Source organism: Triticum dicoccoides, chromosome 4B (genome assembly GCF_002162155.2).
Source record: "Triticum dicoccoides isolate Atlit2015 ecotype Zavitan chromosome 4B, WEW_v2.0, whole genome shotgun sequence".
Lineage (NCBI taxonomy): Eukaryota > Viridiplantae > Streptophyta > Magnoliopsida > Poales > Poaceae > Triticum > Triticum dicoccoides.
The window spans coordinates 213,033,113-213,048,277 of NC_041387.1; the positions used below are offsets into that span (position 1 = coordinate 213,033,113).

At 48.0% G+C, this 15,165-nt stretch overlaps 1 protein-coding gene and 1 long non-coding RNA gene across 9 annotated transcripts; one reads left to right on the forward strand and one right to left on the reverse strand.

Annotated features, from left to right (window-relative positions):
• Positions 1–747: 747 nt before the first annotated feature.
• On the reverse strand, positions 748–5,300 carry LOC119295808 (probable pre-mRNA-splicing factor ATP-dependent RNA helicase DEAH5). Its single transcript, XM_037574264.1, has 2 exons — positions 1,805–5,300; positions 748–1,363 (listed from the first exon to the last, which is right to left on the reverse strand). The coding sequence occupies exons 1-2, from the start codon at positions 5,113–5,115 to the stop codon at positions 970–972; spliced, it is 3,705 nt and encodes a 1,234-aa protein (XP_037430161.1). The 5' UTR covers positions 5,116–5,300; the 3' UTR covers positions 748–969.
• Positions 5,301–5,654: 354 nt separating this feature from the next.
• Positions 5,655–12,076, forward strand: LOC119295809. 8 transcript variants are annotated; one of them, XR_005144322.1, is made up of 6 exons: positions 5,655–6,284; positions 6,381–6,655; positions 6,735–6,831; positions 11,271–11,623; positions 11,727–11,808; positions 11,887–12,076. It is a non-coding gene; the product is annotated as an uncharacterized LOC119295809 (long non-coding RNA). The 8 variants fall into 8 exon arrangements; XR_005144323.1 differs by having other exon boundaries at positions 6,735–6,757; XR_005144325.1 differs by having other exon boundaries at positions 6,735–6,742.
• The last annotated feature ends 3,089 nt before the right edge of the window (positions 12,077–15,165 follow it).

The following is a 15,165-nucleotide window of genomic DNA, read 5'->3' on the forward strand; positions in this document are numbered from 1 at the left end:
TACCATGGTGTTTGTTCTTAAGTTATCGGGTCTATGTTGTGTATATTATCATCATATTTATACAGAAGTTATCGGGCACAACTTTTTCCCTAGGTGTATTTAAGTTATCATGCTTGTGATATGTATGTTACCATGATATTTCAAGAGAAGTTACCACGGGTATGTTTTCAACAATTTTTTCTGCCAATCAAAATGTTACTGTGATGTTTGTACGTAAACTATCAGGTCGGCGGTGCGTATATACCATGCTATTTACATAAAAATAATTGGAGTATTACTTTCAACAAGATCGAAGTTACCACATAAGTTATCAATACCTACTTATTTACACAGAAAATATTGAAGTAAGTTTTCAGTAACTTTTTATGGGATACATTTTTGTGGCCGATGTGGCAGCTAGAGAAGCATAAAGAAATCTAGTTTTCAAATAGTAAACAACAACTAAACTTCGTTCGGTTGGTTATTGGGATGGATAATATCCCAGCCGACCTGAGTTCAAAACATTGCATGCACTTTATTTTTCTTTCAATCTATGAAACCAGCCATGCATGCAACGAATAATAAGGAAAAAAAATCCTGCCTTCTGGAACTGGTTAATTTGCATGCACAATGAATAAAATCTCGTATTTAATGTGGGGATAGGAGAGAAAACCGAGCGCGTTATATGGCAAAGGTGGACCGCGCGATTGAGATCGGATGGTGATCCAGTTCGTCCGGATCTAATCACAAAATCCGAACGTTTGGTAGTTACAAATTTCATTATCTAAATTATCCGAAACTGGAAAAACTGAATCACCCATTAATGGTCGCGCGCTGAAGTGTAAATATCCATACAACTAGTCTCAAGATAAAACGGTATCCAGGACTAGACTCCGGTAGGTAAAAATACCTAGTGCAACAGTGTCTAGGAGCAGAGCACAAATATTTACAGTTCCGCCAAAACTTGTGGTAGGGTATTATGATGGACCATCAAGCTCGGCGCTTGCTGAGACGCCATGAGTTGGGCTCGTGGTACCTGTCGTACAGAGGCTCAATCCTTTCCTGTCGCTTCCTCTTGCTCATCTTGGTTGGATCTGCACCCTTGTAGAATCTTGGCGCTAACTCCACTAACCATTTCGGGTCAACCACGGTCACCTCCCTCATATACTCCTTGGTCGTCATTACAAGCTCGTGGTAAATGACCCAATCTGGTTGGCGCTGGAACAGCGCACTGCTTGGGTGAATGTACACTGGCTGGTTCTCCACCAAGGTTCTGTATCCTTCCTGGGGATCTTTCCTGGCAGCATGGAAAAAGAAGCCGGCAGTGATCGCCTTCCTTATTTTCGTGAAGTTCTTCCCAGCAGCGACAACATCCAACTTATATCTGCAGATACATCGGCAAATATGTTAGCACACAAACAAAATCATTACAAGCAACTTATAGTGGATACACTGCATGGTTCGTTTTTACCCTCTTATAGGTAATCTTTTCATTATCTTTTGCATCAGCATTATGAGCATAGGTTTTTATCCCTGTCTTCAGTATATTCTCGTCATAATTATTGCATATAAATTAGGCATACTGATTGTATTTGATGTGATGAGTACTGCTAATCTGCTATGTAGTCTACAGTGCAAACACCGGATTAAAGCGACTGCAATACTTGGTCGTACCGAATGCTTTGAATTTGATTAATAGAAATCTACTAAGGAAAAGCTCCATTGAATCAAGACAGAAAGAAAATGCTGCTGCATTACATGAAACAAATAATACACATCTAATGCAGAGGCTCTTCATTCAATTTATTCTAATTCGACTAGTTACCTGTCCATGATAGTTAGAAGCTGCTTTCTGACATCTTGTGCTCTCCTCAGCGATCTTGACTGAACAAAGTTCTCAAAGCACCAGGGCCCTGAAAAGTTCTTTGCTTTCCAAGCCTCATATACAGCAAGTAGAGTAAGATGATCTCCCTCTGGCTGGAAAAATTTGGCCCTTTTCTGATCAGCTTGAGCCTGTTTTTCTCTAGGTCTATAGAAAATATTCCCCGTTTGAATCATCGCTATAATAGTCAGTATCTCATCACTGCATCCAAGGTCGACGCTAGCTAGTAGCATCTTTGAAAGCGGTGGATCCAGTGGAAATTCAGCCATTTTTCTGCCCAGTTTGGTAAGAAGGCCCTCCTCATCAAGAGCGCCAAGGCTGTAAAGCTGTTCCATAGCAGAGATAAGTGCTTGGGGTGCTGGGGGGTCCATAAAATCAAAGGATAGTAGGTCATTTATCCCCATTGCCTTCATATTAAGAACTGTAGAACCCAAATTGATCCTTTGAATTTCTGGAATCGTCGTTGGTGACATTTCATTGCGGTAAGCACTTTCAGTGTATAGACGATAACATTTGCCTGGTCCAGTACGGCCAGCACGCCCTGCTCTTTGTTTTGCCGATGCTTGTGAGATTGGAGTGATGACCAATGAATCAAGCCCTTGTTTTGAATTATAAACATTGATCTTGGCAAAGCCAGGGTCGATGACATAATATATGCCATCAATGGTTAAAGAAGCTTCAGCAATATTGGTGGCTACGACCACCTTCCTCTTCCCAGGTGGAGCTGGCTCAAAGATCTTTGACTGCATTTCACTAGGCAGAGCGCTATACACAGGCAAAATTATGAGCTCGGGAACATCCTTTCCCAGCCCTTTCATCCTCTCATATAAACATTGACAGGCATGATCAATCTCCTCTTGACCAGTCAAGAAAACGAGGATATCACCCTCTGGCTCTGTCAAGTGGATCTGCAGCACGGTAATCAATGCAGCATCCAAGTAGTCACTTTCTGGTTGTTTGGTGTAGAGTATCTCCACTGGGAATGTTCTTCCCGGAATTGTGAAGATGTTGCAGTTGAAGAAATACCCAGAGAACTTTTCAGCATCAAGGGTAGCAGAAGTAACAATAAGCCTCATGTCAGGTCTACGCTTAACAAGCTGCTTCAGCAAACCGAAGAGAACATCTGTGTGGATGGTCCTTTCATGCGCTTCATCAAGCATGACTACTGAATACTGGGAAAGGTTCTCATCAACTAAAATTTCACGCAGAAGCATTCCATCGGTCATGTATTTTATCACAGTTTCTGGGCCAGTGCAATCCTCAAAGCGAATGGCATAACCAACTTCCTCTCCCAGTCGACAGCCAAATTCTTCTGCCACTCTCTTTGCAACAGACATTGCAGCAACCCTACGAGGTTGAGTACAACCAATTTTACCTCTTGTGGTATAACCGGCTTCAGCCAAATATTGTGTCACCTGCGTTGTCTTTCCAGAGCCAGTTTCTCCGATAACAACTAAAACTTGATTATCATGCACAGCTTGAATCAACTCTTTCTTCAACTTGTATATTGGAAGAGTTTGCCTCTGATCTTGTATTGAAAGCTTTGACCTTTGCCCAAACGTTAAAGCTTTTCCATATGCTTCCTTCTTCCATTCTGGCATGTCATAAGCTGATAGACCAACACCTCTAAGCTCCTGTGCAAGGTGTCGCTCGCCTGTGTCGGGCATTGGGTCCTCCCATGGCCTATTCAGATCCTTGGGTATCGAGTCCAGCATTGCTCTCTGCTCTTGTTCTCTAACCTCACGGCGCTCCTTGATGAGAGCAGTCTGGAGAGCTGCTGCTCGACTTAATGAACCCTCTGGATTCTTGAAAATCTTAACAGGTGACATGTCAATTGAGAATCTGCTCTGTCCCTGCAAGAACTCTGGTTCATCCTCATTAAGCTCAATCTCCAACTCCTCCTCTGCGCCTTCCTCCTGATACAACATTCCATCACCATCCTCATCAAACTGTGGGTAATCCCGCACATCAAGAACACCCGAAGCAATTAGCTGCTTCGCCTCCCACCTCTCCGGTGAGCTCATCCGCTTGAGGGGACGCCGCGAGATGGGTGCAACCTCATCCTCCTCTGTAATCACAATCCCCGATAGACCCAATCTCCTTCCAGGCCCAGCAGCAGCAGCACTACCAACAGATGGGTTAGTCCTTGGTGCATCCTCCACACCACGCTGCATTGGCAGAAGGTCCTTTCCTGTATCCTGATCCACATCCCTCAGTGAGAGACTCAACTTATCTCCCTTTACCGAAACTACCTTCACGAACACCTCCTGATCACGCTTCACCACCTCCTTTGCATTGGCTACTCGTCTGCTTGCCATCTGCGATACATGAACAAGCCCCTCACGGCCACCACGAACATCCTCAAGCTTGACAAAGCAACCGGTGTCCATTACACGGGTCACCCTCCCCCGGTACACCTGGTAAAGCTCAGGCTCGCCACTTGAATTTGTCATGGTATTCTCCGTCTTCCTTCCTCCAGCCCTTTCCTGCTGTCCATCCTCCTCATCCACATACCTCCTGCTCCTTCCATGGGCCTTGCCTGTATCCCTGTCCCTTTGCTGGAGGCAGTCCTGGTCCCTCCGACCATTACCGTCCCGATCTCCCTCCCGGTCTCTGTCGCGACCACGGTCTCGATCCCTGTCCCAGCCATGATCATGTTCACGGCCTCGGTCATGGTTACGATCCTGGCCACGGTCATCATGTGCACGGTCACGGTTATGGCTGCGATCACCACGCCCGCGGTCTCTGTCACGACTGCGGTCATGGTCACGATCCCGTCCGCGTTCATCACGCGTGCGGTCATGGTCACGGTCCCGAGAGCGGTCATCGCGACTGCGGTCCCTGGAAGGGGCAGGGGTGGTCGCCGCTGCAGCATTGGCATCACGCTCAAGCTCGAGGCGGAGCTCGCGGGCGCGATCTGCGTCGTCCGGGCGCGAGAGCGCGCGGTACTTGGAGTTGGACTGCGAGGCGGCGGAGCTAGGGTTATGGGAGGGCGGCGGGAGGATGGCGTGGATGATGGTGAGGAGCGTGCGGACGAAGTAGTCGGGGAGGTCGGCGCCGTTGGCCTTGAGCTTGGCGTCGAAATCGGCGACCGAGGGGGCGTCGCGCCCGAGCTCGGTAATGAACTCAGCCAGTACCTTGTCGCCTACACCGATGTGCGTCTCCAGCTCCGAGCAGACCTTGGAGACGAGCGACAGGTACTCCAACTTTCGGAGCCCGTCGTCGCCGGGACCCTCCGCCGCCGGCGGCGCCATGGCTAGTGGGTGAATGCGGGCTAGGGTTTGCTGGTCGGTCCCGGAACTATTGGGGTTGGATTGGTGGGGTGGGGCGGGGCGGCTCTTCGGGACTTCCAATCTGGGAAAACCGCCTCGCTGAACGGCTGAGACCCCGAATTGATCCGACGAACGAGAGGAGGCAAGTAAATTTTACAGCAGATGCCACCGCATCCGCTCGGGCTGTTGGTGGACACGGGCCGCCCAGGGGGTCCGCTTAAAAGCCCACTTAATTAGTCTATACGTGGACACCCACGGACGAAACATTTAGATACGTGGACTAAGTGGGCTACTAACCCCACGGTGCCCACATCGCACACTTAGTTTATCTCTACTACTAATAAACAATCAAACATAAACTTCTTTAAACGCATCCCAAAAATATACACAAACCTATTACCACCGCAGGATTAGGCCCATTAAATTCAATCCAACTGCTAATTTTGATCTAATCCGTTTTCTGTGTGCACTTAGCAATTTAAGTTGACTGACCGCACTCCACCCCGCGTCCGCAACCTCTCTTCCGTGATTAGCGCCCACCTCTCCACTCAATCCCTTCCCCGGTAGGAAGTAGGAACCCTCCCGCCGCTACTAGGGATATGGAAGCCACCTTCGGGGTCCTCGCGGACACATGAGATGCCTGCCGTCACCACGCACACGAGCCACGGTGGGGGAGAGAGGGAGAGGTGGCCAGCCATGGCAAGGCGTCGGTCATCCGGCGAGCGTGGAGAAATTGGGACAGGAGGCGCGACCGTTGGGGCTCGGGGCATGGGGGCGCCCGATGTGGCGTTTGCTGGCGGGTCTAAGAAGGGGCCGGCAGATCCGGCCGGAGCTATGCACGTGGTGTGGCGATTGTGGTCCGCGCGTGCTGCTCGTGGTAGGGACAAAGCGACGATCGCTGGCCTTATCTACAACCCCTTTGAGGACTGCGTCACGCACACCCCACTGAGCTCTACCAGATTGTCGGTGCCACGCGCTCCCCTCACCCTGCCTGACGCAACCGGTGACTACCCTACCCGTCGCCGGTGGACTAGACGGCCTGGACGCGGGCGGTAGGCACCGCCAGCACTCCAATCTCCGTCGACACCGTGGTCTAAACGACGCCGCAGACAAGTCCCCTTGGAACGCCCCATCCTGGACGATATAATATGGTAATGCAAACTTCCCTCTCTTACTGCTGAAGAATATCCGGCAATCAAGGCTCACCATGACTACTTTACTGATGGCAGTGTGTTTTGTACAAACAGGTTCAAGCATAATCACGGTGATACGATTATATGGAGTAGAAGGGAGGAAGTTGTGTCTCATCAGCATTGTGTTCTGCATCTAAATAAAGCACATCCAAGAATCACTGTCCAATGTCTCTCTTTCGATTGATAGCATCGGTAGCAGGATATAACATCAGGTTACAGCCTTTGTGGTACAGGAAGGACCGAAGGAGGAAGTTGGTGATATACAGAGGGAAGTAGAATTGGGACGAGGGATAGAGATACAACCAGCAAAAGCGCCGAGGAACAGTAAGGTATGTGATATTTAGAGTTCAGGTCATCCATGTCCACTTTAGTCCATCAAACCTTCTCACACCTGCTTCTCTTTGTCAGCTAACTCAGTAAGTATTCTTCAGGTGCTATTTTCTTCACCAGTTAACTCCTTCAAGTATGCGTTCTTGTCATCAGTACACACAGCCTCCTGTTGCAGGTTTCTAACACTTTTGCCCAATGGTCCGATGCACACTTATACTGACATTAGCAAGAGAAAGAATACGTTGATGTAGCATATTTGCACTGTTCATGTACAACTGAAAGTGACTAGACTCTATTGTTTTTTGCCCTCGCCAACTTAATACAGTATAGTTCGGATTCATCTAAATTGAGTCAGAGATTAACTGATGGTTTCTGCGCAATTGTTGCATCAAATCATCTAAAAGAAACTAGAACTTTCTTATCCTTCTTATTTGACTAATAATAACCATTTTCGTTTATTGTATTATATACTCATATTTGTTGTTGGTTGCGTTCTTCTTTTCTTATCTTTTTTACACTAGAGTACCATATCTTTTTTTGTCCATCGAAAAGGCTTTGTGCTACTTAATGTTATAGGCTAGGTGTTTGTGTTTTACCCTCTGTTGGAAAAGGCAGTGCCTAGGAGGCGCTTAGGCACGCCTAGGCGCTAGGCAATGGCCAAACGCCTCGCCTAGGGCATAAATGGAGGTCTAGGCAGGGCAAGCAGGGAATTGCCTACGCAAGCAAGAAATCATGCCACATACTGCACTAGTATGCCAAACGGGTTATATTCCAATGGTAGTAGACAGTAATTAACTTGTTTATATGCCCTAAACTAATATCAACACCCATATAATAATCACAAATACACTACGAGTAAAAACTGTATTACCGCCTAGGCCGCGCCTAGGGCGCTTAGGCACCGCCTAGGCACTAGGCGAAGGCCAACCGCCCCGCTTACGCCTACCGCCTTTTCCCCAACTGATATATGTCATATATATATACTAGGAAATAAGTTTTTTTTCCTTTATATTATTCTTGTGTTATGAAGGTATAAGAACGGATGAATGGCCAGAAAGATCAAATAGTGATAATTAATTGCAAAAAAAATAGCTTCAGGACAACACTAGATATTGTCATGTTTCCAAACCATAATATGATTTATTCTTGCATTCAAGGTTCAGAAAAGAGGCGGGCTAATTCGAATAAAGAAATAGATCCCATGAGAAAAACATCTAAAACATTGTGTGCAAAGATGTGAATATGTACCAAGATGTCTTGGGAGGGATGAATACGTGTGTTTTTTACTTTATACCAATTAAGCCATCTTATTATTTCATCTTTTTAGTGGATATATTGCTTATCTCCTTTTAATAGTGACCTTTTTCTTTTTCCTATTTTTTGTGGATCTTATGCAGCAAGGTTCAACAGTTTTGTGAGGCATATCTTACATATCTGCATATCAGTTGGTTTCAGATGCTCACGCTTTCACTAAATGTATCACCCTTTCACTGAAGTAGTTCAAGCCTATCAGATTTCCTTCATTCACAACCTACAATTAGTTGTACCTATTGTTTGTGGTGATTTAACTAGCTGTCAATATCCTTTTCAATTTGTAGTGGCACATTAAATCACATGAATTGGAAATGCATGCTTACTAGCAGTCAATGGAAGATCTATGAAAAGCTTGGTTTCACTGGGGCGTTTGCGCATTGGCCGCAAAAGAAGCACATCCACATTACGTTCATACATGGCAGAGGAGTTGGGGGGTTATACAAGGAGAAAGTCGGGATTGTGCTGCAAACAGATGTATATAGCGGCAGGAGTGGAGAGATGGGAATGCATCACCTCGGTAGTGCTATATGCCCTCAGGGTTGGCGGCGATAGTTGGTGTCGGTATTGTTGACACCCTTGCCGTTGCGGTGCTGGGAGTACTGCCATGAAAGGTGCTACCTCAATCGTCCCTGACGAGGGCTCATGATTATGAGCATGGTATCACATGATTGGGATGGTAGAGACGTGTGTTGCACGTGCCCGCTTACTAGTACCGAAGAAGTAGCCACACACACGAGGAGATAGGGCTAGCCGCCACCCGCCGCCTTGATCAGGGACACAGGAATGGCCACGCCGCCGCCTTCCATCTTCGATGTGACCATGCCGTCGTTGTCCACCTCTGCCATGGCCGGCCGATGGCAGAGGGCAGGGAAAGGTCGACGGGAAGCGTGTGTCGTTGTCGTCGTCGCGGCCCCCATCCCCCGCTCCCATCAAGCGCTCCAAGGTGACCTGGCCGGGTTGGGCCCTCCTGTCTAGCAACGCGAGAATTCGGTGTCGGTTTGGACTTTGGACGTCTCAGGTTAACCCGACCTGGCTTTGCAGGCGGACTCGATGAAGAAGGGGAAGGCGGAGGCGGATGTCGTGGTACTAAGTCTGACAGTAAGAGTAGGGGGTACATATGAGGAGGCAAGGCCCTAGCTACGACGAGGTTGTACACACGAGTTTACGAGTTCATGCCCCTCTCGAAGGAGGTAAAAGCCCTACGTATCGGTGCCCTGAGGCGGTCGACTAGAATATGAGTGTGTGTGTGTGTGTGTGTGTGTGTTACAGGGGGTGCGAACACTTGTGCCAGAGGAGGGGGTGTCTTATATAGAGTGCGTCAGGACCCCAGCCATCCCACATTACATGGTTCAATGTACATTAAGACAAAGCATTAATGGTAACGCCAGTTATAAAGAGCTATTAATGTCTTCAAGACTATGGAGTGAATGCCTGACTATTGCCATCCTGGGTGACTCTAGGTCTTCTGCACTCCGAGTGATTTCTTGTATGGTCGAGTGACTTCATCTTGGTCGAATGGAATTGGGGTATCCGAGTGAGATAATTGGTCGAGTGGATTGCACTCCAAGGTTACTTAAATCGGTATCTTTTGTTATACTTTGAATGTTCTTGATTCTAGGTTAGTGACCTTGGGTAGGGCATCTAGGTCAGGCCTAGGACCCTACCCTAGGTCTATGCTATCGTCATTAGCCCCCAAATGGATTGAGGTCTAAATGAAAAGAGAGTTGAAGTTGATCCCGACCTGATTCTTATGCTTCGTAGGCATTTTTCTTGAGTCTGGGAATCATGCTGAAACTTCAACTTTATTTTAGTCGCCTTGATCGATTCAGAGGTCGTCGAGTGAACTATACTGACAATCTTCGAGTGTTGACATGGTACGAAATCTTCGGCTCGATTGGTTACTCTGCGGTTCCCGGATCTCATGGGATTCAAAACTTTGGGGAAGCGCGCGAGACAGAGCGTGCCGTAGTTGGGGTGGATAGATAGGGGCGCCTCGATTCTCGCGCCACCTTTTTCGCCACGTGCGGGCATGCGACTGTTACGGGATTTGATAGGACTGCTTGGGCCCATGAGTCAGCCACTCGGAAGCAGGCCCATAAAAAGCGTCGAGGCCGATGTGTTGCACAGTGCGCCTTATTCCCCTTCTTCTTCCTTTGCTTCCCCACCGCGTCCTCCTCCACTCTTGACGCCGCCGCCCCGCCCGTGCGCAGTCCGCCGCAATGGGAAAGGACAGAACAGCGGCCCTGGAGCGCGCGAAGAAGGCGATGACAACGGCGAAGGGCAAGAAGATGAGTTGGGGGTCATCGTCGAGGTCTGGATTGCCGCCTGGTTGGATCCAGGGGGACTGGATTCGGTCCACGATCTAGAAAGAAGATTTGGAGGATTTGGCCGGCGCGGGCTTGATTGCTAACGGGTCTTGGAGGTTGCCGGGGAACGAGACCGGGCCTCAGCCGCAGGAGGGTGAGTGTGTCCTCCTTGCAACTCATGTCGACTGTGGTTTCACTCTGCCTTTGCATCCTTTTTCTGGGGTTTCCTGAACTTTTTTGGTGCTCAACTTCATCATTTCTCTCCCAACACTATCACATATCTCCCTGCGTATGTCTCTGTGTGTGAAAAGTTCTTGGGTTGTCGACGGCATTGGGGTTTACTCAAACACATATTTACCTGCCATCCCCAAAATGTGAAGAAGGCAAATCCGACTGATGAAAGGATGCAGGTGATCCAAATGTGTGGGGGGTTAGGGATTCAAATGAGGGTTAGGAGTACTTTTCCTCCTATGACTCTTCCCGAGTCGGTTAGGGGGTGGCAGTCGACTTGGTTCTATTGCCAAGATGTTCCGACCCCTGGTCAGTCGACTGGTCTTCCCCCCTTCACCATAGATCGAGTCTGCCAACCCTCTTCATTGACTCTGACTTCAGTAGAGAAAGTAGAGGTGTCCATGCTGGTCGACCGGGTAGTTCAATTGGTGCGTGAAGGTGTGACTGGCATGGATTTGTTGGAGGTGTTTCTCAGTCGACGCATCCAGCCCCTCCAAGCTCGCGATCATTCAATGTGGATGTACTCGGGCACAAATGACACCGCTTGGGTCCACCCAGAGGAGGTTGCCGAGGAGACGGTGGCACAGTGGCTGTGGGGCATCACTGGAAACAAAGACAACCCCAGGGGGTCTACAAGAGTTGTACCATTCGATGCCGAAAATGAGCCAGACAAGGTATGACCTTTGTTACCGAGTGTCTTTTCATTCTGATTTGCAACTATCCTTGAATCTGATTCATGCTTGTATAACTCCCTGCCTTGCAGATTTATACTAAGTTGTACTCGATGCCAAACGGGGAGCAAGTCCAGGAGGGAACGGGGAGCGCAGATGAGAGTGGCGACTCGCAATCCCCCGACGACGATGAGGAGGACAGTGATGACTCGGACGATAGTGAAGAAGTCGACTCACCACCTCGCTCAGAACACTGATCCAAACAGTCTCAAGACCCTACAGGTGGGCGTAGCAAGGCAGCTCCTCCAAGCACACAAGTGCAAAAACACACTCGGACTTCATGTTCGGAACCGTCTAAAAAGGCCGCCAAGCAGCCCATGGTCGCCCCCTCAAAGCCTCGGAAGGCCTTGCCCAAGATCAAGATGTACGTTCCCGTCGCTTCTGCGTAAGTGTTTTGTTTTTTCCCTTTGTTTCTGTGTTGTTTGGGAACCTCTATGTTGTCGTCGACTCCTTCTCCTGTTTGACCGAGTGGGTTCTGAATCTTTCAGTGCTGTGACTTCTGCGACCTCCATGGACATTTACAAGGATCAAGATGATGAGGAAACTGAAGACGCGACCCTTCTAGAGCGGGTATAATTCTACAATCTTACGCTCATTTTGTGGTTGTACAGTCGGTCGACTGAACTCTTATGGTCAAGTCTTGTGCAGCACCACAAGATGTCATTGAGCTTCGAAACGACGACGAAGACGTGCCCCAGAAGACCACGGGAAGAAAGGACAGGACTTCGAGCAGGAGGGCGCCTGCCAGCTGTTGGAAATATGCCCTAGAGGCAATAATAAAATGGTTATTATTGTATTTCCTTGTTCATGATAATTGTCTATTGTTCATGCTATAATTGTATTAGCTGGAAACCGTAATACATGTGTGAATACGTAGACCACAACATGTCCCTGGTGAGCCTCTAGTTGACTAGCTCGTTGATCAATAGATGGTTATGGTTTCCTGGCCATGGACATTGGATGTCATTGATAACGGGATCACATCATTAGGAGAATAATGTGATGGACAAGACCCAATCCTAAGCATAGCACAAGATCGTGTAGTTCGTTTGCTAAAAGCTTTTCTAATGTCAAGTATCATTTCCTTAGACCATGAGATTGTGCAACTCTCGGATACCGTAGGAATGCTTTTGGTGTGACAAACATCACAACGTAACTGGGTGGCTATAAAGGTGCACTACGGGTATCTCCGAAAGTGTCTGTTGGGTTGGCACGAATCGAGACTGGGTTTTGTCACTCCGTTTGACAGAGAGGTATCTCTGGGCCCACTCGTTAATGCATCATCATAATGAGCTCAATGTGACTAAGTAGTTAGTCACGGGATCATGCATTACGGAACAAGTAAAGTGACTTGCCGATAACGAGATTGAACGAGGTACTGGGATACCGACGATTGAATCTCGGGCAAGTAAACATACCGATTGACAGAGGGAATTGCATACGGGATTACTTGAATCCTTGACATCGTGGTTCATCCGATGAGATCATCATGGAACATGTGGGAGCCAACATGGGTATCCAGATCCCGCTATTGGTTATTGGCCAGAGAGCTGTCTCGGTCATGTCTGCATGATTCCCGAACCCGTAGGGTCTACACACTTAAGGTTTGATGACGCTAGGGTTATAAAGGAAGTTTGTATGTGGTTACCGAATGTTGTTCGGAGTCCCGGATGATATCCTGGACGTCACGAGGAGTTCCTGAATGGTCCGGAGGTAAAGATTTATATATGGGAAGTCCAGTTTCAGTCACCGGAATAGTTTCGGGGGTTATCGGTATTGTACCGGGACCACCGAAAGGTGTCCGGAGGTCCGCCGGGTGGGGCCACCTGCCCCGGGGGGTTTGATGGGCTGAATATGGGAGGGAACCAGCCCCTAGTGGGCTGGTGCGCCCCTCCCCAAGGGCCCAAGGCGCCTAGGGTTGGAAACCCTAGGGGAGGGGGGGCGCCTCCACCTTGCTTGGGGGGCAAGTCTCCCCCTCCTGGTCGCCGCCCCTCCCCTCTAGATGGGATCTGGAGGGGGACGGCCCCCTCTCACCTTCCCCTATATATAGTGGGGGTTTTGGGGCTGCCATGGACATGAGTTTCCATCTCTCCTGGCGCAGCCCTACCCCTCTCCCTTCTCGTCTCTCGCAGTGCTTGGCGAAGCCCTGCTGGAGTGCCATGCTCCTCCATCACCACCACGCCGTTGTGCTGCTGGACGGAGTCTTCTTCAACCTCTCCTTCCCCCTTGCTGGATCAAGAAGGAAGAGACGTCACCGCTCCGTACGTGTGTTGAACGCGGAGGTGCCGTGCGTTCGGCGCTAGGATCATCGGTGATTTGGATCATGACGAGTACGACTCCATCAACCCCGTTCTCTTGAACGCTTCCGCTCGCGATCTACAAGAGTATGTAGATGCACTCCCCTCTCTCGTTGCTAGAATCTCCATAGATTGATCTTGGTGATGCGTAGAAAATTTTGAATTTCTGCTACGTTCCCCAAACAGTGGCATCATGAGCTAGGTCTATTGCGTAGACTCTATGCATGAGTAGAACACAAGTTGTTGTGGGTGTTGATTTTGTTCAATATGCTTACCGTTACTAGTCCTATCTTGTTTCGATGGTATTGTGGGATGAAGCGGCCCGGACCGACCTTACACGTACACTTACATGAGACAGGTTCCACTGACTGACATGCACTTGTTGCACAAGGTGGCTAGCGGGTGCCAGTCTCTCCCACTTTAGTCGGATCGGATTCGATGAAAAGGGTCCTTATGAAGGGTAAATAGCAATTGGCATATCACGTTGTGGTTTTGGCGTAGGTAAGAAACATTCTTTCTAGAAACCTATAGCAGCCACGTAAAAACTTGCAACAACAATTAGAGGACGTCTAACTTGTTTTTGCAGCATATACCGTGTGATGTGATATGGCCAAGAAGGATGTGATGAATGAAATATATGTGATGTATGAGATTGATCATATTCTTGTAATAGGAATCACGACTTGCATGTCGATGAGTATGACAACCGGCAGGAGCCATAGGAGTTGTCTTTATTTATTGTATGACCTGCATGTCACTGAATAACGCCATGTAATTACTTTACTTCATTGCTAAACCGTTAGCCATAGTAGTAGAACTAATAGTTGGCGAGACAACTTCATGGAGACACGATGATGGAGATCATGATGATGGAGATCATCATAATGGAGATCATGGTGTCATGCCGGTGATGATGATGATCGTGGAGCCCCGAAGATGGAGATCAAAAGGAGCAAAATGATATTGGCCATATCATGTCACTATTTGATTGCATGTGATGTTTATCATGTTTATGCATTTGATTTGCTTAGAACGACGGTAGTAAATAAGATGATCCCTCATAATAATTTCAAGAAAGTTTTCCCCTAACTGTGCACCGTTGCGAAAGTTCATTGTTTCGAAGCACCACGTGATGATCGGGTGTGATAGATTCTAACGTTCACATGCAACGGGTGTAAGCCAGATTTACACACGCGAAACACTTAGGTTGACTTGACGAGCCTAGCATGTACAGACATGGCCTCGGAACACAATAGACCGAAAGGTCGAACATGAGTCGTATAGTGGATACGATCAACATGAAGATGTTCACCGATGATGACTAGTCCGTCTCACGTGATAATCGGACACGACCTAGTTGACTCGGATCATGTATCACTTAGATGACTAGAGGGATGTCTATCTGAGTGGGAGTTCATAAGATGAACTTAATTATCCTGAACATAGTCAAAAGGTTTTTGCAAATTATGTCGTAGCTCACGCTTTAGTTCTACTTTTTTAGATATGTTCCTAGAGAAAATTTAGTTGAAAGTTGATAGTAGCAATTATGCGGACTGGGTCCGTAAACTGAGGATTGTCCTCATTGCTGCATAGAAGGCTTATGTCCTTAATGCACCGCTCGGTGTGCTGA

Coding starts and splice junctions, on each gene's coding strand:
- LOC119295808 (XM_037574264.1), bottom strand. CDS start 5,115: ATGGCGCCGCCGGCGGCGGAGGGTCCCGGCGACGACGGGCTCCGAAAG. Junction 1,364..1,804: donor CTTCTAACTATCATGGACAG/GTAACTAGTCGA, acceptor ATGTATCTGCAG/ATATAAGTTGGATGTTGTCG.